This window comes from Tympanuchus pallidicinctus, unplaced genomic scaffold, assembly GCF_026119805.1.
Source record: "Tympanuchus pallidicinctus isolate F22 unplaced genomic scaffold, pur_lepc_1.0 scaffold1, whole genome shotgun sequence".
In the NCBI taxonomy this organism is placed as follows: Eukaryota; Metazoa; Chordata; class Aves; order Galliformes; family Phasianidae; genus Tympanuchus; species Tympanuchus pallidicinctus.
In genome coordinates this window covers 102,872,689-102,900,238 of record NW_026294618.1, presented here as the reverse complement: position 1 = coordinate 102,900,238, position 27,550 = coordinate 102,872,689, and the positions used below count along the sequence as shown (strand labels likewise).

General features: G+C 41.1%; 2 protein-coding genes across 4 annotated transcripts in view; one reads left to right on the top strand and one right to left on the bottom strand.

Moving 5' to 3' along the window:
• Window positions 1–21,162, bottom strand: part of PLEK (pleckstrin) — a 56,610-nt gene extending 35,448 nt beyond the window's left edge. Inside the window, exons 1-3 of one of the 3 annotated variants that reach the window (XM_052678615.1) lie at window positions 19,638–21,162; window positions 18,498–18,626; window positions 16,226–16,362 (exon numbers count right to left, since the gene is read on the bottom strand). Coding sequence is in view for 1 of the 3 variants with exons in the window: in XM_052678378.1 (XP_052534338.1) it covers window positions 15,169–15,306 (138 nt within the window). In the remaining 2 variants the exon portion in view is untranslated. Of the gene's footprint in view, window positions 1–15,168; window positions 15,322–16,225; window positions 16,363–18,497; window positions 18,627–19,637 lie in introns of those variants that run through there. The other 2 variants (XM_052678705.1, XM_052678378.1) reach the window with 2 other exon arrangements.
• A 276-nt stretch (window positions 21,163–21,438) lies between these two features.
• PPP3R1 (protein phosphatase 3 regulatory subunit B, alpha) overlaps window positions 21,439–27,550 on the top strand; it is a 32,588-nt gene continuing 26,476 nt past the window's right edge. The window contains exon 1 of the mRNA XM_052679066.1: window positions 21,439–21,589. Within this exon, the coding sequence (XP_052535026.1) occupies window positions 21,587–21,589 (3 nt within the window). The 5' untranslated portion in view covers window positions 21,439–21,586. The remainder of the gene's footprint in view (window positions 21,590–27,550) is intronic.

The window sequence follows — 27,550 nt, the reverse complement described above, 5'->3', positions numbered from 1 at the left end:
AGGGCACACCAACTGGATAATCAACATCCTGTGGAGCAGCACCACTCAGAAGTGCCATGTGAGGACGGTACAGACCACACAGAGTGCTGTGCTCTGATGCTGTGCTACTTCCAAACAGCACCAGTGAGGTACCAGGAGGTACTGTTACAGCCAACAGAACACGACTAAGGAAGTTAGGAAGCACTTCTAGCTCCCAGTGTGTACCTCAGCTGAAACCAAATGCAACGCCTGGAAAAAAATCCGATCATGCAGCCGATCCCCTTTCCAGCAGCTGAATCCTATTCTTCCCCCGAAAAGGAAACTTTTGTGAACAATACAAGTGTGGAAGTCCCTCAATTTTCTCACAATACCTTCACAGAGAAGGTCGGGTAGGACACAATGTTAATTTACATTGCAACACAGCCAGGCCAACCTCTTGGCAACAGTCCCATCCATCTTCATTCTAATAGAAAGACCAGCATCTAGACATTTGCCAGGTTACCATCACAGCTTTCTTACCTGCTGTGTCACTACTGAGTCTCAAGAACAGACTATGAAGAGAATAACTTTATACTGAAGAAGAGCCATGGATTCTCCCTGGTTAGCAATCCTTACTTTTGAATTTCCAGTTCCAAGTAGAAGACAAATCTAAACTATTTTGCAATGCACCTTCTGGCAAATACTTGGCTGGGAAAAAAATAAAAACCCATAAAATATAAAGTAAATGGAGTTCTAAAATCCAAAATAGTTAGGCTCATAGACTGCACTGCACAGCAGGCAGTAAGTCTCTGAAATTACAAATATGAGGAGAATTCTTTCCATCATTTTAGATTCCAGTACAAGACTGAGGTTAAAGATCCCAATGGACCTGATGGTGAAAACTCCTGTAACCCATCCAGGATCCTGAACCATTTTGTGCCTGTCACATGGATCATCAATACTGCAGAAGCAGGACAGCTTCTCATGGCCAGTGATGTTAACTAAAGCAAGGCCAAGGATCAAAGAAGCACCTTTTTACATTGCTCTCTCTACAGAAAGTGTTTTCTCTGTCAAGACAAGCATGAAGTAGCCCAGGATAATTCAGAGACTAATTTCACCATCATCTTTCTCATCTGCTTGTTCTAACAACTGTGATTTTATTTTCAACTTTTTCATATCTGCAAACTATAAAACTTGGATGCATGGACAGACAGAGCAAATACTTAAGTATCACCTGATTCTCTCTGTTACAGCAAAACAGTTCTCATCTGCAGAGAAAAAATGACAAGAACTCACATACTGATATGTAGGTCACACACACAAGTACATGCAGAGAAATGCTTTAATGTGCTGAACATCAGCCCTGATTTTGAAGACTATTACAAATAAAGGGGAAAAAAAACCCAACAAGTTGACAATAAGTCAAGCATCAAATCCAGGATTCCTTTTTCCTTTATGTGCTCTATAAGGTAGCATGTTAACACCCCACATTTCACAAGATTTAAGCTTGTTTTACTGAACATTTTATTTGATCCCAGAGACTTTTGTCTGAGGAGAATAATGAGAATCAGTTTTAGCCCATCTTCGTTTTTAACTGCTAGGCTTTTAAACACAATCCATAGAAGTGAAAAATTAAATGAGGTAGTGAAAGCTGTGAAAAGCAAGCTGTCTCTGTCCATCTCAGACCAGTTATGCATTACCTGCTGTGTAGCCTCTTTGATGTAGAGCTCCTGGAAGACAAGGTTTGACTGCAATTTACATCCAAGCAGTCCAAACCACTGCTTTAAATAATTAATATAAAAACATCAGAACATTTATCCATAATATTAATTCATTCACAATCTATACATTTTCAAACAAGAGCTCATTTAATGTAAGCAGTTACAAATTATTAGTCATTACAGCCAAGAATAAGCTCCCAGCTCTGCTTAAGATTTTTCCCTGCATTTTTAATCGTCGTTTCAATTCTCACAGGTCTAGTAAAAGAAAATTAACTGCTTAGCATTCAGGGATTTGAAGCAGTGTTCTTCCAGCTCACAGTGGCTTCACAAAAATTGGAGCCCTATTAAGAACATGAAAAAATCTGATTTCACTTTTGTTTTCAGTAGCACAGCAGAACAAATCACAGAACATATGGAATCTCATTTCCTGTCCATCACAGGTGGATTCTCCGGTGTTCTATTATTATGGTTCACCTCACATTGCAACCTTTCTGTCCTTCTGGACACGAATTTCAATCACTGTACCTGTTCAGATATCCAAATTCAATATATTCAAAGCAACCCAGTACAGGACCTCAGCCTCTCTTTCCATTGTCATAAAAAGCATTTAGTGTTGAGGGGTAGAGGCTGCAGAGAGGAAGAAAAGCAGGACAAAATACTCTCCAACACTAGTTTCAGTTTCTTAAGAATCCAAACTAGAGCTGCCAAAGAATAAAAGCAACCAAAGATACACCAGGCAAAGGTGCTACTGAGAGAAAGCACCTACATTAAGGAACTTCAAAAATGCATAAATTATACATAAGGTGTAAACTACCTTAAAAAGATTCCCCACCCCATTTGTGCATAGGCCACTTCTCCCACACACACAGCACACCCTGTGACCTCACAGAGCGTAGTCCAAGTACTTACAGGCAGAAGGAACATCTTTTCAGTACTGCTGATCTAGCAGTGCATCACAGTCAGAGATCTAGTGAGCTGGCATAGCTCCAAACCAGGGTGCTTCTCCCAGCACTCCTCATTCTCCTGTTTATCAGCCTCCAACACGTGTGCAGCCTCCTGAAAAGTTCCTGCTTCCCCACAAGTTCAGGCTCATGCATTTCTTGACAAGCACAACCACAAGGACTGCTCATCCAACTGTTCCTTGTTCACAGCTCTCAAAGGAGAATGCTATTTTCTCACTAGAGTAACTATCCCTCACTGAAAAGATAACTCCAAACTATCTCAAAATGAGCAGATTTTATGAAGACAGACACAAATCTCATTTCACCATTGTGTATTGTTAAAAATCTCAGATCCCATGCTTCCCTAAGTTCAGTTATGTCTGTAGAGCCATGTTCCACAAGCTAGAATCCAGACAGCTCTGGACAAGCTCCTTCTTGAGCATTTTACCAGTTAACAATACCCAATAGCAAATCCCAGGGCAGCATTTTATTATTTTTTTCTTTGCACTGGGTCAGCACACTCTGCTGTCTCATTCCTCTACCTGGCAATGAATCTGAGCTGATAAATGCAAACCTCCACTGTAACTCTAAATTATGTGCCTCTCTTCACCCGCATTAAGTACTTCATTCTCAGGGGAACAGTATTAGCATTTAGGGAAGTAAATGCCTCCGGGTTTTGCTAATGAGATACAGCCTTCTGCCTTCAGATCACAAGCATGAATCCTACTCAGCCCAGAAGTAAATTTCTAAAAGAAATTTGGTATCAAGATGAATTCTCCTCCACCACAAAATTCATCTTTATACTTACTGTGCAGCTGTACTTGATAAATCAGATAGGGCTTTGAGCCAAGGACTCCGAACTGCAGCAAGATCCAAAATCACTTTGATAGATATTTTTGAAATACATAAACACACTTTGGGATACACGCTCAGGAAAGGGAAAAATAAAAAGAAAAACCTTGAAGTTTCGTATAAGTTCTATGAAGTATAATTTACAGAAATTTCCATAATATTGAAGGATTTGTATGTATGTAAAATACACATTTGTATTCATAATCATTACATAAAACTTGATTCAATAATCAACTGCTTTAGCTCCCTTCATGGGCACATCACTTAAACTGTTTGGACTTGCACACATTTGGCAAACAGCTAGATGCTGATACACAGCTTTAGAAAGCAGTGCATACAAAACTTGAATGACTTGCTTTGGGGAAAAAAAGTCCTAAGAACTTACAACCACAGTGCGAGACCCTAACATTGCTGCTCATCACTGCAGCCGTTCCTCTCATCCACACGAGGGAGCTTTCTCTCTCAAGGATGACAAGCTCTTTGGCAGTTCTCGTTTTGGAAACGTGTAGGAGCTCCAAACAGTTTGGAGGGCCCCACGCCTGACAGCTTCCACACAGGATTAGCAAAGCAGATTCAGAAAATGTGGGGAAAAAAAACGAAAAATCAAAGATCATGCATTTATAAGCTCAACCCTTTCTCAGCCCCCTGTGTTCTGTCACATTATTACTGCTCCCCATCCTCCTCCTCCGTAATACAGAGAGTACACAGAGCAGATAAATCTCAGAACTTCAAGTCCAACAGCACCATTTATGTCTGCACACGTCTGACTCACATAAACTTGACTCACACGACTGAAGCGATCAGCTGACCAGACCTTAAGGGGAACAATAAATCACAGCAGTTCAAAGAACAGGACATCTTCAGATTAAGTGTGGCCTAACAACTGAAAGAAATAACTGAACTCAAATTTGAAAATGTAATTCTAAGGAAAGAAACCAACCCAATCTTCTCTCTGACAGCCACTTGCTAATTCAGCTACAAGTGAAATTCAGCTTTCACTGGGGTTAACCCAGATGGCAGTTTTCTCCACTGCTCAAATTGCTGTCTCACACTTGACTTGGAGCTCTGAGCAGCAGTTTCTGTCAAGGTAGCACTGTGCTATCACCAACTTTCACAGTTGCTGCTTCCACTACTGTTTCCTTAGCAAAGAACACAAAGCTCACAGGTGACAAGCCAGCAGGGAGAGATGCTGAAGCTGTGCTGTTCACACCACCTAGCAGCTAGGGACTTCCTCGTTCCCTGCTGTCCAACTTACAGCACAACAGGTATATCCTCCTCCTCCTGGGTACAGCTTATTGCCATTGTCAATAGTGGCATTCGAATAACACGTGCACACAAAGGGGACAATGAGCCCTTGAGGCCTGTCGTGGTAATGTTTCAAAATATCAGAGTAAACATATTTTGTATGAGATCAGTAATAAGCACAGGCATCACATTCTGTGTTTCAGAATGCATTGCGAGTCTGCGCACCCAGAACACATGATAAACTGAAGACAGCCTACTTGCCCAGTCCCAGTTTTGCTCTGAGTTGGGAGGAACAGTTCTGCTGTGAATCCCTAATTGCTATTTATACAGATCTATATATACAAATACATACACACTGATCTAAACACAGATCAAAGCACCGCAGAGCCAAATGCGGGGTAAGGATCAGGTGAAATACACCTCCTGCTCCAAAGGCCTCACTATCTTGATTGATGACTAGGCACTTGAAAAACAGCACCTGCTGCTCAGAACTCTCTCCTCCAAACAACTGAAGTAATGGCTTAAAAAACACTGTAAGTCTTCACTGCCTTTGAAGGCAGTGACTTCAGCAGAAGGAAGTAACTTGCTGTTACTTCAAAGCCTACTGTGCTACAAGCGTGCTTGCTGTGCTTTGGCTTACACGTAATTAACTCTAGCAAAGATAGACTCAGCTGCACAACACAACCATTTAAAGAGAAAGCCAGAAGTGATAGGTCAGAAAGGCCAGTTCTGGGTTGATAACCTAGTATTCAATCTTCTTTAATCAAAGCTCTAACATTTTGGAAAAAAGTCATCCAAACAATCTGCAGGCCATGTCACATCACACTCTGTGCTCTCAGTAATTTTTCAGAACAAAAAACATTTCCTGCTCATAGATGATAAACCTTGCAAAATTATCATGTTATTTGGCAAATGTAAATAGCTAACAGAATATTAATAACCAAACAAGAGACAGCATAGTTTGAGAAAAGACTGCAAGTCCCAATACAACCTAAGGCAACTGAAGAGAGAGAGTTGTTTGTATAACACTTAATAAGTCCCAGAGAGAAAAGAGACAGCTATGTGAAGCTGTCCAAGTTTTTTTCCCCACCATGATTACACGTTACTGATGTTTCAGAAAAATCAAATGTTCAGAGATCCTCCTGGAAGTTCAGTGTGCGTTTGACAAAGCTTTAACACAGGAAGCAAATTAAAAAAGCATTCTTGTTAGTACATTTTGCAACATAGCCAAGATCTCAGAAGGATAATTCTCTTTACGTCAACTAAAAATCTTTTCTGAGGAACACATTTACAGCATTCATGAGGTCCCTTTTGTCATAACATAAAAAGCAAACTTGACATCATGCATCTCAGCAAGACTTGCAGCTTACAAAGGCAGCTCTGATGTTCACACTCATTCCCTGATTATTCTTCTAGTTTTCCCCTCTCCCCCTCCAAATTTTAACGAGGCCCTTTTAAAGATCTTCCTGAGAAGAATCACTAGTGTACAACTTGAAACTGCAACTGAGTAACATAAAACACTGGAGTAGATTTTGCTCCAAGACAAAAAAAGGCAAATGACAGAATACAAAGTGGGTAATTAGAAGTCAAGGTTGTTAAACACAAGTTACTTGGGTTAACTCCAGTTCTAGCAATCACCTTATAAAGTGATCCAAAATGTTCTGGTCAAAGTTGGAAACTTAGATACGTAGCTTGAATTTCAAAGTTTCTAAACACCCTTCTGGTTTAGTTGAGTTGAAAGAAAAAGGGACATTAGACAATTTAAGAAACAGAAAATTCTCAGGCAAATCCAGAAAGGGAACAGTGGTCTCCTGTTACTTAAAGTATACCCTAATCATAATGATGTCTGGAAAAAAAAAAATATATAGTTATTTCTTCAAATGAAGTTTAGCAGAACACATGCCAACTCAAACTCTGCCAAAACCTTTCTATTTTCAAGCATATTTAGCAGAAATTGAATTCTAACACACACACACAAAATTGACTAGAAGCAATGAACACAATTTGCTTGCTCGAGTCATTGGAAAACCTTACGAAGCATTTTTCACAAAAGCTACTTTGGCCTAAAGAGTTATTTCTCTGTAAGAAGTATTCCATAATTAAGATTGTACTGGAAGTGATACTGCAGACTATGTATCTCTGTACTGTTCTTGTAAAATCAGTATGCTCCATAGACACGGGACTGATAACTATTAAGAATATGCTTTCCCCTACTAAGTATTGCTTTCTAATAAAATGAAGGGTTAAAACAATAATTTGTCTCTCTAGCCCTCCAAGCCTATTATACAGAATTACCACTTATCCCAAATTAACGAAAACAAATGATAGAGTATGGTCCTCAGTAAGCTACGTGTCTATTTAACCCTGATCATTAATGAGTACCAGATCTTTTCTCCCAATATGGTTCCTTGCTGCGATACTCTCACATAAGAGGCATACCACAATTTTAATTAAAGAACAGAAATGTGGCTGGAGAGTCCAACTGCACTCTCCAGAGGGCAACATTTAACTCCTGCCTGGCAGTTCAAGTGCAGAATACAAACACAGCAAAACAGAACACTTAGCAGAGCTTTTCTGCTTCAGTTTCTACACAAATCACAGCTCACTGGACTTACGACGCTGTTTGAGTATGAAACTTGAACTTGGGCAACTATATTGCTTCCCACTCCAGAGCAATAAAGTCAATACACGGATTTGGAAGCTCACGTGTAGAACATGAAATGCTCACATGATGCTTGGATGTCTTTATAACATGTGAAGCTTCATGGAGGGCATTCAATCCTTTTAAATCTTTTGTGATCCACAACAGCTTTATTTAAGGTATTTGCCTCACTGCTAGAAGAAAAAAAACACACAGCACTCTGTGTAATGCACCACCATTCCTAAATAATTTGCAATTGTGAAGAATCAGTGGAAACAAAAGTGTTCTTACTTTCCATATTTGGAACAATTAAATGTGAGCAGGACCTGCATTGAAGTAGAAAAACCTCCCCAGAGATACCTGATATTTAAGAAAGTTTATTTAGACAGCACACGGGAACCTTTACTGAGATTTGAAGCACATCATATTGAAACAAAGGAACCCAAATTTATTCCTGTTTGGTACTTTAGTCCCTCCCTAATACATGAGGATCAAAGTCATTAAAGTGCTTTTAATCTTGTCTGTACTAAGAAATCACACATAAAAGATTAGCAAAAGTAACCTACAGTGGAAGAAAGAGCTCAGTTCAGTTGTGAAGAATGGTTTTAGATCATGTCAAGTTAACTGGGATGTGAAAGCACACAAACCATACTCAGTCAAGACAGAACTTTATTATATCTCCAGATCTAACACTCTTCTGTGAGCTTTTCACACATTTATTTGCAACACATTCAGAAAGTTAGCAAAATCATCACCAAATACCAGTTTTCTCAGCCCTTCAGGAACTGAAATTGGAAAATAAAATCTATTATTTTGGAGAATTTTCATCTGTGTTTGATAAACACAGATGAAACTGAATAACGGGTCCAAATTTGTTAGAAGGGCATACACAGGATGATTGCATACGCCTTCCTCACTAAAGCTAGCTATAAAATGCTTCTCAAAATGTCACTGGGAGTAATAGTCTTCCAGGGGAGTTTCTTCTGTTTGTTTTCAATTGCAAAAAGCTACAGTTACAGCCATAAGGAAAGCTCTACTTCACTTCACTGCCACCATACCTTAACCTGCATCTGGGAGGACCACATTTAACCTCTATGTCCATTCCCTAGAGAAGTTACAGCAACTCAAGTGTCCCAATAATAGCATTCCTTTCATCAGCAGTGCCAGAAATTTAAGACGCTCATCTTCTAGGAGGCAACCAGATCACTCAATCCAGCTACGAGACAAAAACCTTGCACAGTTCTAACTCCACATATGGGAAGCTGTAGAGACCCATTTTCTTACATCTATGGTCTTTTTTAAACAGTGCCCCGATCGTGCACAAAATGTTTTTATTAAAGCTGCAGTCAAGGACACATCGGCTATAATGAAGCAGTAAAATTTAACTGCTGCCAACAACATTCTGCTTTGGTCTACAGTCAGTTGAGTTTCTGCCCAATATCCACTAGCTATGAGGCTCCCACAGTATGACACTAAGCTGCTTTGTCAAAAGTCTTTAAGTTTATTTTGCTTTTACTGCAACTCTTCACTATGCAGTTGCGCAGTAGTAAACATGACCTTAAGCTAGAGTGGAAGCTTGGCAACAACGTGATTGCAGATGTAATCTACAACAGCCACAGGAGCTAACCAAGCCAAAAGCAGAGCTACAGCTCTTAAAAACTCAAGACTATAAATGGCTATCCAAGAATATATTTCACATTGTGGCTTGCTAGTGTGATTAACCACAGCGCAGTGTTACACCTGCAAATCATTTATCTTTTTGCAGATTCTGCAGAAGAAACTTAAATGTTCTTATACCTGATCATCTTCCAATCATCTAACAGTACGTGAGGAGCAATAAATCAGTGGTACCACTAGAAACAGGCATTTCTGAGTGCACGTGCAGCTCCCTATAGCATCGGGGCCTTGGATGGTGAAGTGAGCCAAAGTATGCTAGAAAATAAAATGGCACCATGGTGTCAAAGGCTCAAAATGAAGGTCTGGTTTCCATTGCAGATAAAAAATAAGAGCCATCAAGCTTTTTTTAGGATAAACCTGTTTTAAAAGCCCGACCTATAAAGTTCTGTTCAATCAAATGTAGTTAGAAAACACATTCAACTGCAGTGCTTCATAAGACAGAGTGAACAGCCAAGAAACGAATACATCTGAGATGTATTTACAAATAAGCTACAGAAATAACTAGCCACAAACTTTGTTGCTGCAGCAAACTACATTAAAAAGAAAAGGCTTTCCTGAAAGCAATTGTTTAGACAGAGATAAAAAGAAAAAGCTGAAAATCACGTAGACTGTAACACAGTGAATCCACCTCCTGAAGCAAACATGCAGTTAAAATCCCACAGCTACTTCTCAGAGATGAACAGAAGACAGGTCCCATCAGGAAAGACACATTGAATTTCCATCCTTTTAGCATTTTCTTTTCTCAAGGCAACATTTCACTATAGGCAGAATGTATGCTTGGCTCAGGAATACATTGCTGAAGCCATAAAAACACTTCAAATTGAATATGGATTCAATCACCTCCTCACTCAGCAACTGAACACCCAAGCCAATACCTGGCTTTCAATTTTTCTAGCTCCAACATCATCAAGCCCTGAACTCTACCAGCACTTCTATAGTCAGCTTAACTCGCCATATCAGGGAAGGGCACTGTCTCTCCACACATTTCTCACAGTTGCTCATTCTTTTCCCTTCCCACCGTGCCTTGCCAGCACTCAGGCAGTCACCAGGTCAGTCACATCAGAAGGCTGATCTGGCACACGATGACTTGAAGAGCTATTTTTCAGTCAGATCAGCTTCCCAATCCCACCACACTTACAGCCACAGGAATACAAATACTAGCAGAAGGAAGAGGTCAGGAACAAGTAGCAAGAATGAGCTGTGCCTCAACCAGCTGAGGAACTGCACTTTCACACTGAAGTTCAGGCTTCGGCTCACTGCAGTGCTTGCAACCCTGCTCAGCAAAGCTCACTGACTTGATGCCTCAGTTACTATGGTGATGAGCATGGAATAAATGTTTATATATAAAATTAGGTAAATTTTCCCTTCAAGAAAATAGTTGTCCTTCTCACAAGAAGTTATTGCTTTTTTTTTTTTTTTAATCTAAGTAGACGTAAAAAGAAAGTTTATTAACATATTAAAGCTTAATGATCATTATTAGGCATTAGTTAATTAATGATGATTTAAGCCTATGGTAAGAACTAACAAAAAGCACATGGAAAATTAGTCAAAGAATACCAGCTCTTCTGCGAACTCAAGTGCTCAGCTCCCTAGAGATGAAGACAATGCTTGGCTTTACGTGTTTTAAGTTCTTGCTTATGAAAAACTGGAATGATTACAGGAACTGATTTCACTGTTTATAAAACATAAGCGATATCTCTTATTTGAATAAAAATGAGTAAGTCCTTTACTTCTATGCAACTACTAAATTTAATCAGTCCTGCTTGCAAAACAGAAGCTTTTATTTCCTAACTAAGATTACTGTAAAAGCAGTAAGCTGAAATAAATGAATTTAAATACGCAGTTCAAAAACTCAAGTAGTTCACATCCTTTTTCAAAAGTGTATAAATCAGTAATCACAGGAGAACTATTTGCCAAAAAGATACTAAATCCAGAGTAGACAAGATGGTTTCCTAGGATAAGTGACTACAAAAAATGACAACAAAATTTAACCAAACCCTGAATTCCTTCCTGAAGAAAAACAAATGATTGGCAAAACACGGTGGAAGCGTTGCCAGCTGATGAGCTGCCTCATTCTTTCCACTATGATGCCAGCTCTTCCCTGTCTGTGTGCACTGAACTCCCTCTGAATCTCAGCCTGACCCAGATCCAATGCTGCTGTCAGAAGTCTGAGAATCAAATCCAGCTTTAACCACTCGATGGATGCTAATAACTACAACTGTGGTTGGAGGTGGGGCTTTGGTGACAGTAGGCGAAGTAAAGAGGCTTTGGCTCCCAGCCACTTACTATTACCACTCTTCCACTGATTTATTCTTTTTTTTTTCCCCTCCATTCTCCCCAGTCCACAAACATGCATCCATTCCCCAGTCCAACTCTCAAACCTTTACAAAATCTTCAGTACATAAAGTGTTTAAAGTTAATACAGATAATATTTTCAGAACTGAGTTTGGGAGCAGCCACACACCAGTTCATGTAAATATATCATATGGGGAAAACATCCAATAGAGGAAGCAGCAACAACAGTCAGTGGACATTCTTCCTGAAGCATAGCATGAGCTGATACACACGTCTGCATGTTTGGCATATTTTCTGCATATTACAACCTACAAGTAAAAAATAGGGGATCTCAACCCTAATGAAGGAACTGAGTAACCATTCAGCCTCTGCATTTAGGCTGCAAACTGTTCCACAGCAAAGACTTCCCTGCCTTGCACACACTGTTGGTACACAATAAAGGAAGAGGTACAGCTGTTCATGAACTAGAGCGTAATCTTGACTTGCTCTAAGAATAGGCCAAGCTGCTTCCTCCAGTTTGTATGCAAATTTATTACTGAAGACAATGGATGTATTTGATGGAAAAAATTCAGGCTTGGAATTGGAATCTCTCAAGGGACCACTGGAATCAAAGATCTTAAGCAGCCCTTTCTAAAAATTTTTAAGTGACAAATATTTACATATTCATCAAAGTGATCCTTGTATCCACTGAGTACTTAGTTACAGATGCTAGGAACAGCACATCACTGCAAAGGGAGACGATAAGGTCAAACAACCTCCATTTATCCTTTAAAACACGATTACCAACTCCCAAAGCACTCATGAAAGTCTGCAAGATAATCCATAGTGAAGTACCAGACATCCCCAAACACTGATACTATCTAACTGAGCTATCAGTCGCACTGGGAGCCAGCTAAACTGCTTATTGTACCAACCAGCAGTCTCAAAGTACATTTTCTTATTATGTATTCGAACTGTGTGTTGTCTTCAAACTCCTACAGCACAGTCTTAAAGACCCTACTTTCAGTTAAGCAATGAACAGCAATTGTAAAGGTTCAGATCTTTAATTGAAGGAAAATAGATTCACCATAGTTGCACGATATAGAATTGAAGAAAATATGTAGCTTAAGATTTTTCTTCTACTTTTTTTAACACCTGAAATTGTGTAAGTGAACTATTCTGTTCAGCTTTTATCATCTTTTGAAAATAATCAAAAACTGGCCTTCTTTACTCTTCAGTGCGACAGCATCAGGTAGGAACATGTTACCACAGGATACTTCAGGAGATCTCGGCCACTGTGTTGCTCCTGAACAGGACCACACCATACACACAAACTGAGGATGCTGGAGAGCTTGTAAGCCAGCTGTAAGGATGAGACAGCCTGCTGTGAGCAACAAGCTCTCAGTGCTCTGCCCACAGATTCAGAACACTTCCAACTCAATCATGCATCTTGGTAAAACAGGACAATCCACAGGAAACCATTCACATCTCCTATCTGCAGAGTTTCCCCCCACCCATCCCCAGACTGCCCAGAGCACATAGGAGAGGAAAGAATGACACAAAGGCTGAATATCCATGAATGAAGAACTGTTTTAACCTCCTGTTGCATTCCAAAAGATGGGACAGATATAAGTGGTCACATATTCAGAGCAGGTTAAATCAACTTGTTCGATGACTAACAAAATTAACCAGGTGACCATTAAAATGCAAACTAAATTTTCGAAAAATACCAATAAACTTAAGCATTTACCATTGGAGACATGAGTTTTTCCTTAGATATTACACAAACAAGATACTTAAAAACTACGCAGCAGTGAATCTGCACATTCCCAAACCTTGCACACTAGGGCAGGTTCTTATTCTTAATTCTTATTTCACACCACATTAACATGAATTCAAATACGATATAGCACCTGGTTAAGTTGTATTTTAGTTCAGTTAAGGAACCTCTAAGAATCTACTTCTTTATTCACTGATGCCAGGCACTTTAGAGATCTTCAGCTATGTCTGCTTTGATGATGGATATTGGTTTTCTCGTTTGTTTTTTTACTTTAATACTAAAAGCTTTTCAGACTTTAGATATTCCCTGCCATTCTCTAGCTAGCAGCATTTCCTCTTTAAAAGACTGTGCCAAGGGTCACTCAGATTTTACAGGAATTGGGAAGCCCTGAAAGCAACAAAGCCCAGATTTAGGGAAGTTTTTGTCCTTATTTTTAAAAGACTGCTTACTCCACACTGCTAGTTTAAAGGCTCTGACCTCCTAAGGTTTGCAACAAACAGTTTTAGGCCGTATTCAAAGGTTTCTGAGTGCAGACAACCAGTTTAGAATGAAAATAGGTTCCCTGAAGAGTTAATCTGAAGTATGATCTATTTATTGCACTCAGAACAGCAGTGCTTAAAAAAAGCTAACAGCCCACACAAGGGCTGCAGGTCGTTCAGCATCAAAGGTTCAGCATCATTTATATATCTGAGTGAAAAAATAAAGAGGATGCCTTCATTCGGGCTGGCCAAATTCTCACTATGCCAGATGTGTCTACAACTGGCACACTACTGACCAAGACTGTCCTTGTCAGCAGAGGGAGAATAGGGTTTACTTCCAAGAGGATTATACACACACACACACACACACACACACACTCCTCCTTTTCCCCCACATTCCAAGCTAAACCTAATGCAATGCATTTGATCAGATGAGGACTGGGCATGTGTTCCCTAGTACAGAGGTATTAATGAATCTGTCACTCTGGTGTAGGATTACTGTATTCAGACACAGGGAATGAAAGCTGTTGGATGATTGCTAGTGAGGTTCTGCTCAAAGTATTGCTAGAGCAATAGACTTGATAGCTAGAAGGGCAAGGTAGTATTTGTGACCTGTATTTTATCCTTGGCTACACATACCAAATCAGTAAGTAGCATGCTTCCTGCTTCACCATGCAAAGAGGGAGTATTTCTCAGAATTGTTCCTATTTGAAAGAGGGCCAAAACATAAACGTTTCCCAGACATGGCCACACTTTTAGCTCTGGTGGTTAGCAGTAGGGAGGTAGCAAGATAATCCTGTGAGCTTAAGTCAGCCAGAAAACAGCAAATTACATTGACCAGGAAGCCACTACAGTGCTGTTTATTCTAGTCCAAACTTGGTGTGAGTTGTAAAAGGGAAAGAACACTGACTGCACCTTCACCAAGGCAGCTTGTCAGAATAGTGGGCTGCTTCTATGTGCAGAACACTTGGTACACCAGAACTGTACACACCGCATTCAATCTTTATCCAGCTGGGATGCACGCAGCTGTAGCATAACTCAAAGGTAACGTGCTTATAACAGCATTAAACAAGATTATTAAAAAAAAGCAAACAAGATTTACATGCACTGCACAGCTCCCACAGCATTGGGAAGTACTGCTGTGTACTTCACCTGCCTGTGCATTTGCAATTTTACCAGCTACCCATATGACTGCAAAAAAGTGTTCAGAAATCAACTTCAGCTGAATAGGAAAAGGCATGAAAAAATTTAAGTTCTTTAACAGATAATTGCTTCCCTCCCCCCCCCCCCCCCATGCTGAGCACCACGTTAATGAGATGATACTATTAAGTTATAACAATCTGCACATATACTTACATCACAAAAGATTCAGCTAAAAAGCATTAGAATCACTACTGGTCATATTTTACCCATAACCAACAAAGACTGGAGGTTCTGTTGTTCCTGTTTGCTTTGTTTGTTCTCCTCCCCCCAGGTAGGTCCTTCTGTAAAAGAAAAGCCCCTATTCTAGCAAATTCTTCTAAGAGAGCTCAGCAACAGCACGACTGATCAGAAACTAATTTAAAATCCACTGATGTATAAATCCATTCTACATCAGTACCTTGCCAAGCAGAAAGGAAGCAGAAGACTCAGGACTTAATAGTGTACCACAGAAACAAGCTGCATTCCATCCTTGGCAACTGCCCCTCTTAATTAGAAATCCTTTTGCAACATGAAGGCCCAAAGATTTAGAGCACATAAAATCTTCAGATTAACAGAGTTTAACATCCTGTAAGGGATTCTTTACCTTCCGAGCACAGCAAGAGCTCCCAGCAACTGTTACAACTGTGCACAAAACAGTGCACAAACTCATATCTCCTCCAAGGAAAAGGATGATACAAGGAAGCTAAATATTTTAATGGTTCTTTTCTAAACTGTCTATTCTAAACACATTAGACCATTTTCTCATGGTCTATTCAAAACACAAATTAACAGAATCTAACCCTTCCAACATCAGGGTGAAAGGATAATGGCTAAGATGCCCAAACACTTTGGATTGAGAACCTGAATGTGCTTTACAGGGAAAACAAAACAAAACAAAAAACAACAAAACACACACACACAAAAAAACCAAATGCAGACATCCCATCCAAAACCATGAGAATAACCTTACTCTTCTACCAAAAGCAGCAGAGCAGGAATGAAGTTATAGACATCACCAGAGGAGGCAATTTTCTAGTCCTGTGCTGCAAACACAGAATTTCTTACTACAGTGATCTTGAGATAAGTGTTGTACCCAGTGATGACACAGTGATAAATGAGGTGCTCTGGATTTCAAGAAAAGGGATTCTCCAAAACCAGTTTTGCCATGCAACATGTGGAGTAGCAAAACTTCTCACAGCTATAAATGTACACCAAATGAAAGTTCTTTGAATTCTTAGATGCACTTTGAACTTCCATGGCAAAAATCACATCCTGTGCCAGTCGAACTCAATTGGCATTTAGGGTTACACTCCCTCCTGCTTCTCAAATTAAAACCACAAGCCACAGAACCCTCAAAATAAGCTTCTGAGAAAGTGTCTGCATGGAGCAGAAGTACACAGTGAAAAAAAAAAAAAAAAAAAAAGCAAAAAAACCCACACAAACACAGTGCTCAGAAAATGTAAAATATTACTTACGTCAGCATAGTCCCGTGTCCTCAGCTAAGAGGGCCTTGAACATTCATTTGCATGGATATATCTGATTGTGCTGCACCACATTTTCCTTGAAAGCTCTAACAACTTATTTCATTTCACACACATGATGGCACTGCAAACTAAAACAGATTTTATGAGCACTGAGATCACAGCAACCAAAGCCACATGAAGATGCACAGCTAAGAAGAACACAATTTACTGTATGACACAATATTGTTTCTTAATGCCATTCATTTACTCCTCCATGATGAACAGGAAGGGTTAATGCACAGAACTCCACACTACATTACTTAAACTCCCCACAACACAAACTGCTACACTAAAGGGCATTCAATGCGACAGCAACACCTATTTTGATTAGTCTTGAGTCAAGCTCCTCAACTGGTATTCAACTGTTGCTCCAACTCCAACTGTTAGGGGATCAACAATCAAGCAGTTCCCCTGCTTTTTCCCTGCTACAAGAGAAAGAAGTAAAATACAAAGACATTTTGGCATTATTTTGGTTAAGATGCCACTGTTTCACTAATGAATTATCAGTCTGTTTGCTATTTGAGTCATCACTTTCAGAGTTTGTACTGGCCAGAGCCTGAAACAGTCAGCCAGTGATGAAAACAGGTACTTTTAAGATAATTCAAGTGATTATTTCCACAAGATTGAAGTCACATACATTAATAGCTCATTAATATCCTGTGTGGAGGCCAATCTCTGTTGTTTAATCAGTTCCTGTGAGAAGATAAAACATTCACAAATAGACCAATGCCTGGGTATCCATAGTAGAGTTGAATAAAAGCAATAACCCTCTACAGCTGTGGGAGATGAGGATATCAGTGAAAAATCAAACACTGTACTCATGCTTGCAGCACTTCATGCAGTCTTTGAGTAGTCAGCCCATGCTTCTTATCAAAATTCCCCAGAACAAATATCTTCAAAACAGAACAAACAAAGCAATCAATAATATCAAGTCTAGCTACAGTTGGATGCCATTAATTGCTAGGCAAGTAATATCACCATATTAAATTAGTATGCCAACAGAATAGCCTCAAAAAAAAACAGTAACTTTTCAGTCTCAGTCTTCCTTGCAAATTATTTCCATATATTTGTTCTGCAGAGAGCTATCTGACACAGCAATACAACTACAGGTACAGGGTCAAAGATACAGAAAGCATTCTTATCCTCAGCTAATCCTAGCCAGCACTGACAGTAAGTTTAGGAAACCAGAAGACCACTTGGTAAAACACAGTTAAGCCAAAAAAAAAAGAAAGAAAAAAAAAGAGAAAAGTTTACTGCAGTGATTTACACTTTGTGGATTGAAGTTCTTGGGGGCTCTTAATTACCACTAAGAGCTCAAAATGAAAGCTTTGAAAGAAATAATCCTGCTCTCAAGGCATTTAATTCTACAACACCTTGGGCAGTAAGACCTACAGAAATATTTACAGTGCTTCAGTAAGTGCACATATGCTCAAGGCAACTTCACATCCAAACCAAGTCTAGCAGTTTGAAATCTAATGCTCTTCAGAGCTGCAAAACAACCAAGTTACCAAAAAGCTCCTTATTAATCTACGACTTCACACGAATTCTGTGGCCCTTCCTTTGCTCCTGACTTTAAAGAGTCCCCTTCTCAATCTTCTAGGTAAAGAGAACAGTGTTCCCCTGTGTCCCTAACCCATTTATTTGATCATTTTTCCTTCTGTGTGCTCACTGGATCTGAAAAATATTCTTTCTCCTCCCAAGACGTGGGAATTTATACACGCTCACACAAATATGCAAGAAAACAAGGGCAGGCTCCTTTTGATTTCTTTCAACTGAATAGACAGATGTAGGTGTAAGAAAAATACAATGAGAAGTACTTTATTTTTCCATGCATTTGTCAGTTCCAGTCAGTATTATATCTTTAGATGTGCCTATTATTCTACCAGTTATTACAAATGGCATGAAATAAATGAACATGGTGCGTCAGTTTCACAGACTATAGAGTTCAGGATCTGTAGTACCAGAGCAATTCAAACATGCTGAGGAAAGCTATTTGGACAGAAATTACAACAGTCTTTTCTCTTTTCCTGATGAAATACAGCCCTCCTCCCATCCCTTTGTAGCTCTCACAAAAAGTAAAAAAGTAGGTCCTAAATAGGTAGCTTCCCCTTTTGCCTTCTAGAGCATTAAAGAAATATTAAGATAAAAAAAGAAAACACAACTGGAACCAATAAGAACACATAAAAGCTTTTTCAAGCTTCACTGCTCTGTCCCCAGAGGTTACCTGCTTTGCTGGGAAAAGCTGCTTACAGCCTTTGAAGGGTCAGGACAGAAGATTATTTAATTAGGTGGCAGCCCTCAGCCTGGGTTAGCAGAGAGGCAAATGCTCCATGCAAAATACATCCTGTGACATCTGCAAGTAAAGAATGTTTGTATGAAGATCAGCAGAAAGGGAGAGAAAGATACGCTCAAAGATGCATCATATCTACATGTGCACACATATAAGACACAAATTTTTAAGCAAATAAGAGAAAGGTGAGGCACCACAATTAGCACTTTAAAAGGAGCGTGCTATGAAAGAACTGCAGCAGGAGCCCAGTCACATAAACAGGGGCACGGAATTTGTTTTCCAGGCCAAGTACTATGCAAACCACATCATTACTGTTTATGACACCAAAGAACATAAACAGGTACATAGTTAACTTACCTGTTCATTTATCTGTAACCATAACAACCTTCCATTACATTAAAATACACACTTATCCAAGTTTTAATGGTTATAATTATGCTGCAAAAGGAGCTTTATTAAGGCCCAGGAAGTGACAAAATGCAGAACTGCCTGAAACTTTAAAAATAGATTCAAACATTGGTACCTGCAGGAATACTATTCAGAAATGTGATAATATAATGTAAATGATTAAAGGCAAGTCATGGCTTTCTGCACTTGGTTACACACTAACAAGTGCCATTTTGCATTTTTAACATCTTTTAGAAGCTGGATATAAAAGTAGCTTTGACACATTGACACAACAAAAAAAAATTAAAATTAATTACTGTGACTTTGTACTGCATCGAGAGATTCAAAACTGTGAACACTGACATAGCTGCCCTATGAGATAAAAAAATATATTTTCGTGAGCTCTTGGCTGTCTCTACTCAAAACCTAAAAAGGTAACGGTTAAGGTATTGTATTTCTCATTGCTGTTTATTTTAGTCCCATCACTTTCTGCCATAAAAATTCTAGCCATATTCAACTCGGATTAGCCAATTTTTACTCCAGATTTGCATCTGTTAGATAAGGCTGCAGTGGCAGAGAGATAAGCAGGAATGCTGTTTGACATTAGAATTTCTGCCCAGTCAGTTTTAATACTAGTTTTTATTCCCAGATTTTTATTTTTTGCTCCCCTGAGAGCAGCTGCAGTACCTGGCAGTGAAAGAGGTGGGGTCTTCCTTCCTGGGCTGGACCACTTCATGCTGTACCATCTCTTGCTGTGGCAAGGCTCAGGTTCCTATCACCAAGGCCTTTTCTCCTATTTCACTATTAAAGTAAAGCTTATGGTTCTGCATTACTGTTTGTTTTGCTTTCTTTTGGTGCAACTACTTTTCATTTGCCACCATTTGGTTTTACTCGTTGCCACATTCTCATTTCCTCATAACTGCTAGATTTTTTCCTCTGCAATCTCTTTATTCCTCCCAGTCAAGCTTATCCCTTTCTGCAGACCTGAAAGCATGCTGAGTACCAGCTCCATAGCAGAACCTGAGGTATGTTTTTACACATACTTTCTAAGAGCTGCGCATTTATCACCATGCTTTAAGTCTATTAGTTGACAAATTCTTATCTGTTCTAGACCTCCACATTTACACGTTATCTAGCTTCCACAACAGACTTTTGTACCAAAGATTCCCTGTTCCTCTCATCATTTACACACTGCCAGCTCAAGATTCTGCTGTGTTTTGTTGTTTTTTTTTTTCCCCCAGGAACTTTGAAGGTGACCTTTGCTGGCCACAGATCAGCTCAAACTCCCACAAACAACAGTGATAAAGCAGTTATTTTCCTGAGAAGCTAAAGAAAAACTACTGTTTTAAATTGGGGAGCTCATGCTCAGCTATGCTTCTAAGTACCCTAATATGGTTTTAAATAACCCAGTGTTCCCTTCTCACACAATTAAGGTTGCCATTCCCCTTGAGCTCGGCAGGATGGATTTGCCTTTCCCTGGCAAAGTACCTTGCTATTGCGAGCCAAATATCAAACACCTGAAAGACAACATCAGCATGGTACGGAATTTATTCTTTGGCAGCATTACACAGCAACATTCCATACATAATTCTTATTTACTATTCACCACTTCATTCATCGCACCATTGCAAGCACAGCATTATGGTGCTCCAAAAAAACAAAAAAACTCCAAACAGATTCAATAGAGCAACCACAAAGAAATACAACAGCAACAAAGAGAACATAGCATTCACGTGTGAGGGTATGTTACTTTACCCTTCACTGAGACTTTTAAAGGCACCACTTGGCCTACTTGAAACTTGGCAATATGCAGATCGCTCCCCAAGGGTCAGCCTTATGCAAGCAGTCACACTGCCCTAAATCTGACCTCAAAAACATTATTTAGACTGCATCTTTTAGCTTGTTCTTATCAGTCCTTTTATTTCGTAGATTATCCAGCACGCAAAGCCAAATTACAGGCACTGAAACAACACAGAGGTAGGCAGGCTTTTAACAACCACCACAGCACAAGATGCATCCATTGGTTCTGCATAACCACACACGAATGCGACAGCTCCCTATAAACCTGCACAACACCAAGCGTGTTCCAAAAAGCCCTGTGGAACGTGTCCTCACGTCCTCTGCCTGCTTCTACTTTATTTTGTGGAAAAGTACTAAAAAAAAAAAAAGAAGCAAGAGCTCCAGCAATGAGGCTTATATAGCAGACTCCACAAGAGAACGAGATGGCACAAGGAGAGCCTGCAAAGACCCCCAAAGAAGAAGCCACAACAGCAGCAGCGCACCCCCACCCACCGACCCACGCCCTCAGCGCCGCCGCCATTTTGTCCCGTTCCCCACCACCCCCTCCCGCCGCAGACGCCGCGGCCGCGCTCCGCCTCCTTCGCGAGGGCGGCGCGGGGCGCGGCGGTGCCCGGATGTGGGAGGCCCCGCCCCCGCCGCCGAGCGTTACCGCCGCTCGCGCCCCCGCCCTCGCTAGCTGCGCGCCGTTGCGGGTCAACGCCAGCAGCCACTGCCGCAGTGAGGGAGCGGAGCGGGCAGCGGGCCCGGCGGCGGCGCCCAACGTACGCGCGCGACAGCCAGAGCGGGGCTCGGCGGATCCGGCTGCAGGGGACGACGCCTGACGCCCACCCGCCACCATGGTGAGGAGCCTCCCCGCTCCCGTCCCGACGAATATTCCAGGCCGGGCCGCGCGGGTGGGCGGCGAGGGGGAAAACCGTGGTGTGGGCTTTCGGACCCGTCTCCTCCTCCGAGCCTTCCACGTCCTTCGCGGGTCGGTGCCGCGCTTCCCTCCCCTCCCCCCCCGATTCTCCTTCCTCGCTTTTTCCCCCTTCTTTCCCCTCTCCCCGGGGGCGGCCGCGTCCCCCGCTTCCCCTCCGCCGCCCCCGTGCTCCCCGCAGCGCGGCGGGGGTTCGCGCCGCCCCTCGCGGCCCTCAGCGCCGCCTCCCGCGCGGCTCTCCCTCCTTCCCTCCCCTCCTCCGCTCCTCTCCTCTCCCCAGGTGCCGCCGCTGCCCCCCGCCTCGTTCTGCCCATCTCCGGCCCGGGAGCCGTTGGGGCACGAAGCCCGTGGCGGCGGGCGAGTCGGCTGGGTGCGGGGAGCTCCGTGTCGGAGTCTCTCGGCTCCCTTTAATCATGGCGATTTAAATTTCCCTTTTACTGCCGTAAAATTAACCCCGAGATACGGCGCGGAGCCGTGTAGTATTGCGTGCCGACACTAGGGGTGTCTCCTGCCTGCCGCCGCTGCCAAGAAATCAACGCCCTGTTTTAACAAACACGTATTCTAGCCCAAATTCTCCTCTCCCGGGCTGTGGCAGCGTTCTGGCGTTGCAGTTGCGGGACTGCTGGTGGCTTAAGCTTTTCCATTCTTCCCTACCCAAGAGTGAGGCCAGCTGTCTGTCACCGCCCCGCAGGGCCCAGCGGCTCAGAAGGGGCTCTTCTCTTGTTTTTAAGCGGGGGTTTGTGTTCTCTGCCTTAAAAACTGAGCTACGTGGCACGCTCATTGAGCTTCAGTGGCTGTTACATGTGAATTTGAAGAAGCGGAGGCTGGGTTTGTTGTCAGCTGTGGCCTAAAACAGTGTGAGTAACGAATGGCTACATGCCCTCCTTGGAAGGCAGAGAAGGAGAATTACTGAGGTTAGAAGCTTAAAAGAACCAGAGAGTTGAAATTATAAACGATACTGCAGTTGTGGTTCTGCTGATGGTGCTGTGAAGATCCAGGTGAACACTTGCCACCTTCCAGGCACCAACTGGGCTCATAATGCCATTTGCTGGGGCTTCTGAGGAAATCTTGCTCTCCAGGACTTGCCTGATGCCAGCATGCATAAAAGGAAAGGAAATGTTATTTGGCAGTGATGCCCATGAGTGTATTAGTAGCCTGTAAGGAATCGGACTTCTGTGTATGATAACTTCAATTTTTTTCCTTTGTTCTGCCTTAAATGAAGCTGCCATGACATCTCCTGCTGATATTTAATCACGCTGCTTATTACTTTGGCTTCTTGAACAGTATCTCTTTTTAATCAATCAACTGCCACGTGCAAATGCTGATGAATGAAAAAGATATTCCAGATGTTACTTTGGTCAGCAAAGGTGCATCTTTGCAAGAACAAGCAATGTGGAGAGCACTGACTGACTACATCAATATCATTTCTAGTATGATTGTAGATGCCTGGAGAAAATCACGTGAAAACTAAGCAGTTGTCAGATCAATGTGTTTTTTAATACTTTTTACCACAGGCATCGTTTTAGTTGCTGTTCTTAGTGTCGTTACCCTGTGGGTATTCTCATTGAAAGCATTTGCTTTAAATAGCAAAATAGGGCAGATCTTGTTTCAGTCTTTATTTAATTTCAGTATAGCAATCTTATTTTTGTAGTTCAAAGTTCTTTGCTTTTTCTTCTGTGTTGTTACAGGGCCGGGGGGCTGACGGTTGTAGTGCAGAGCAGAAGGTGAACATGTTCATAGGAGGTAGCTTAAGACATAACATTGACATCTAGTAAGTAAAAGAACGTAGCTCTGGATATTTTGGTATAGTTTAAAATCCTACCAAGCAGAGAGCAGAGTATGATACTTCCATTACATAACAGTAGAAGTGTTGCTGTATTCTGTCAGAGCTGACTTAGTAAATACTGTTCCTAGAAAAATGTATTATGAGAAGGTAAATAAATGCTAATAAACAATCTTGGGTTTGGTTAAATCTGTTTTTTTGGGGTCACCTGTGTCCAAACAGAGGGGACCTCACAGTGGCCTGTCTGATTGATTCATATATCTAGCTCTTGAGCTTTATGGTTGTAGGACAGAAATATGCAGAAGTCACCCAAAGGATGTTATATAATGCATCTTTCTAGCAAGCTGAGAGAGTCTTTGGGAAATGAAAGGAGCCAGTCTGAATTTGGACACTGCTATTGCTAGTCTCTGCTTAGAAGTGACTTTCTTCACTTGAGCAGTGTTGGTGCTTCTGGCACTTGAGCATCCTTTCCAGATGAAGCCATTCATTCCCAGGCTGATGTAAAATGTTGTTTCTGAATGACTGAAGCCAAGAACCACCAAAACATTTCTTTCTGAAATAAAAACAAAACAAACACCACGAGGCTGTCTTGAGTGCTTCTTTACTGTTTTTCAGGGAGGTTGCTAAATAAACCATTAGCTGAAAGAAAAAACAAAACAAGAGTTATTCTGCTACCAAATCACAGTTTGACTGCTATAACTCTAAACTCTCAGGAAGTCAATTCAGCTTTGCTTGCTGCCTTAGTCCAGGTGATACGGACTGGGAAGTGTTCAGTATTCCCTCACATTACATCTGACAGCAAAATAGACGTCTGCTGCCAAACAGGAACTAACCAATCTAGGATCCAACATGTGAAAGTGTGTGTAGGTCTTTAGAAAGTAGAGCATTTGGGGTAGGCTTACTTCAGGCATTCTACTTAATATATGATTTTGGTTTAGAAATAAATTTCCAGGTCTATAGTTTTGAAGCCAATTTGAATATTTAAGCTTACTTAGAGGTCTGTGATCTACAGAGGAACATGGAGAATGTTGATGAATGAGGAAAGAAACTTCTAAAAACAATTATAATGTTCCATTGATGGAGTAAAGGTGGAATTTTGTGTTTATGCAGTGGAAGATGTGTTTGGGAGGGAGTAAAAACTGAGTCATTTAAGGGAAAATGATGTGTGATGGGAGTGCCTTGGGATCTTTATTTATCTTCCAAGGTATTTGACATAGCCCTGAAAGAGAAGCTTTGAGGGGGTGAGATTAACAACATCTAAATTAGGATTTCTATAGGTATGTTCAAGAAGATGAGGCTGTCTTCTGCCCATCCCTGCTGTTGGAAAAGGCAGCCTCAGTAATTGCAGTATTTCTGAGGAAACAAGGCAGTTGCATGCATTTTGGTGCTGAGCTGTTTCTTGGTCTGCTTCTGCTTCATCATGGCCTTGATTTCCCAGCTAGCAAAAGAATCCCTTCCCCTCTCCTCTTTGCTGCCTGTGATGAGCTGACTCTGGTTAAAGAAAATAGCATCCTCCCCTAAAGTGTTTGAAGTCTGCATGGTAGCAGAGCATGAAACTGTTAAGTCCTTGATTTAGTTGCAGGAAATGATGATCCAGAGTTGTGTTCATGGAAGAACTGTTTGGTTGGTTTTTTGTTTTTTTTGTAATTTGATCTAATGTGTGATTTTTTGAAAGCCGTTTGCTCTTGATTTCCTTACCCCTCCTGCTTCCTCCCAGGCCTGTTGTGTCCCTACTTTGGGTAGTATCTTTTGTGAACTTAGAAGTTGCACTGTTCTGTTACTTGTAGTTTAGCAGCCAATTCGCTTAGTGACACTTTTTCCTATTTTTGCACCCTTTTCTTCTTCTAACTTTGTTTTTCTCTTCTCCTAAGCTTGTTTATTCCTACAGAAAAGCCACAAAAGCAGAGGGAGCTGTTTGTTCCCATGCTTCCTATATCGTTCTTTCCCAGAATCACCATCAGGAGTAGGGAAGGTGCTCCTGTGCAATGGCCCTATCACAGTTAAACTCCTCTGCTTCTGGAGGAGCGAATGGTAAAAGGGTGGGAGAGTAAAGATTGAAGTGATGGGGGAAGAATGATGTAAGGCCTTGGTCTACATCGGGACCGAGGAGTGGAAAGTGCTTGTGCTATGCAGCTGTATGTTGCAAGAAAATAAATATCTCATTTTTACTTTCAGATTCCTATTAAAACAAGAAGAAAATTCTGACTCCTTACCTCTGTAAATGGTAAAAGTCTTACTGACTGACTTGATTATCTAAATTGCTGCTACATGTTCTTTCTTTCCCCAGGACCATGAGCACTTAGCTTGCTGTGCTGTCATGAGGCTGGTAAATACTGCCCTTGTTCTACCAATGAAAAATTTTGAGATTAGGGAAAACAACTTACCTAAGGCTTTTTGTTCCATGGAAGTTAGCTGGGTGTGATCTGAGAAATACAGAATGTGTTTGTAAATCTGAAAATAAATATTAAGTGTGAATCAGATGAATGCTCGCAGTTTTGAGGTCTTGGGGTTAATGGTTTAGTTTGCATGCAGCCACCTGGCAGTATGGTGTCTCTTCAGGCACTGGATGGTATGCTGTACCAAAAAGCTTAGTCGTGCACTGCCTTCTTTCAGCATCTTTGTAGCACTGTGTTAACCATTTAGAGAGGCTTCTTTCAGAAATCAGACCTGGAAACTGCCTGCTATATCCAATGAAAGCTATCCTGCAGGAGAGGCTTCGAACTCTCTGTCTTGTCTGTAACTTGGCATTTACAAGCTCTGTTGACACTCCGTTCCACAAGTAATGAAGAAACCCTAATGATATAAATAATACTTAGCTATGTTAAAGAAGTCTTAGAAATCTTTTAGATGCTTTGGATTAAAGGACAGCATTGCTCAGGAAGTGTCAACAAAAATCTTGTCTTCCAAGCTGTAAACAGGTTATGAGAGCTAATAGACTCAGGTGAATGTTTGTGGAGTCTGTGTGGATGGACACTTGTAAGCAAACTGTCAAGGCAAAGAACCGGAACTCCCCCAGTAAGCTGATACTGTGCCTTTAAAAAGCTTCTGTAGTCAGCCTGAAGATCACAAGCACAATTATATCATTACCTAAGTAAGTTAAAGTTGGAAATAAAAATGTATGAAGACATTTGATGGCTAAAGAACTTCAGCCAGATTTTGGGAGGAAGGGCTGTGATGGGATGCGGTAGGATAAGAGATGGAAAGCCCAGAATATGCTTTTATGAAGAACCCAGCTACCAGCTAGACGAGTAGAATTCAGCTGTGATTTGCACAAAAATATGATCTTAGTACATTCCCCAACTATTAAAGGTTTAAGGATAGAGTCATAGAATTGCTAAGGTTGGAAAAGACCTATGAGATCATATAGTCCAAATGTCAACCCACCCCCAGCGTGCCCAATAAACCGTGTCCCTCAGTGCCATGTCTGCCCTTTTCTCAACTGCCTGCAGGGATGGTGACTCCATCACCCCCTGGGCAGCCTGTGCCACTGCCTCACCACTCTTTGTGACATTATCTTTTTCCTAATATCCAACCTGAACCTCTTCTGGCACAACTTGAGGCTATCGCCTCCCATCCTACCCTTACTGTAAGAAGCTTTTAACTTATATCCAATCTAAATCTCCCCTCTTCTACTTTGAAACCGTTTTCCCAAATTTAATTTACTGCTGAGCCACTGCTTAGCAGGCCTGGTGTCTGAGTGGTGTTGTTGCTACTGAGTCAGTGCTGATAACACTGAAAGAGCACTTCACAGTTTTCACGTGTCAAAGCTTGATTGCCTGTAGTTCTGCTAACCTGAAAAAAATCTGTATGAATTAAACAGACTTGATTTCTATATTTGATCTCAGTTTATCATCTTAGCACACTAATCACTGTAGTAGATCAGGATATCTAAATGAAATGGCAGTTCATTACATGTTGTTAAACTGTTTTTTCAGGAGTTTAAGAAAAGTTCAGGTAGTTTTCCCTGAAGTACTTTGCTCAAAATGTGGTTTGACTCCTTCAGTAATTGTACAGCTGGAGGCATTTGCACAGGCACCACTGCTGTTGTTTTGATGTCAGGCAGTGTACTGAAAAGTCTCGTTAGTGACAAAAAAACATTCA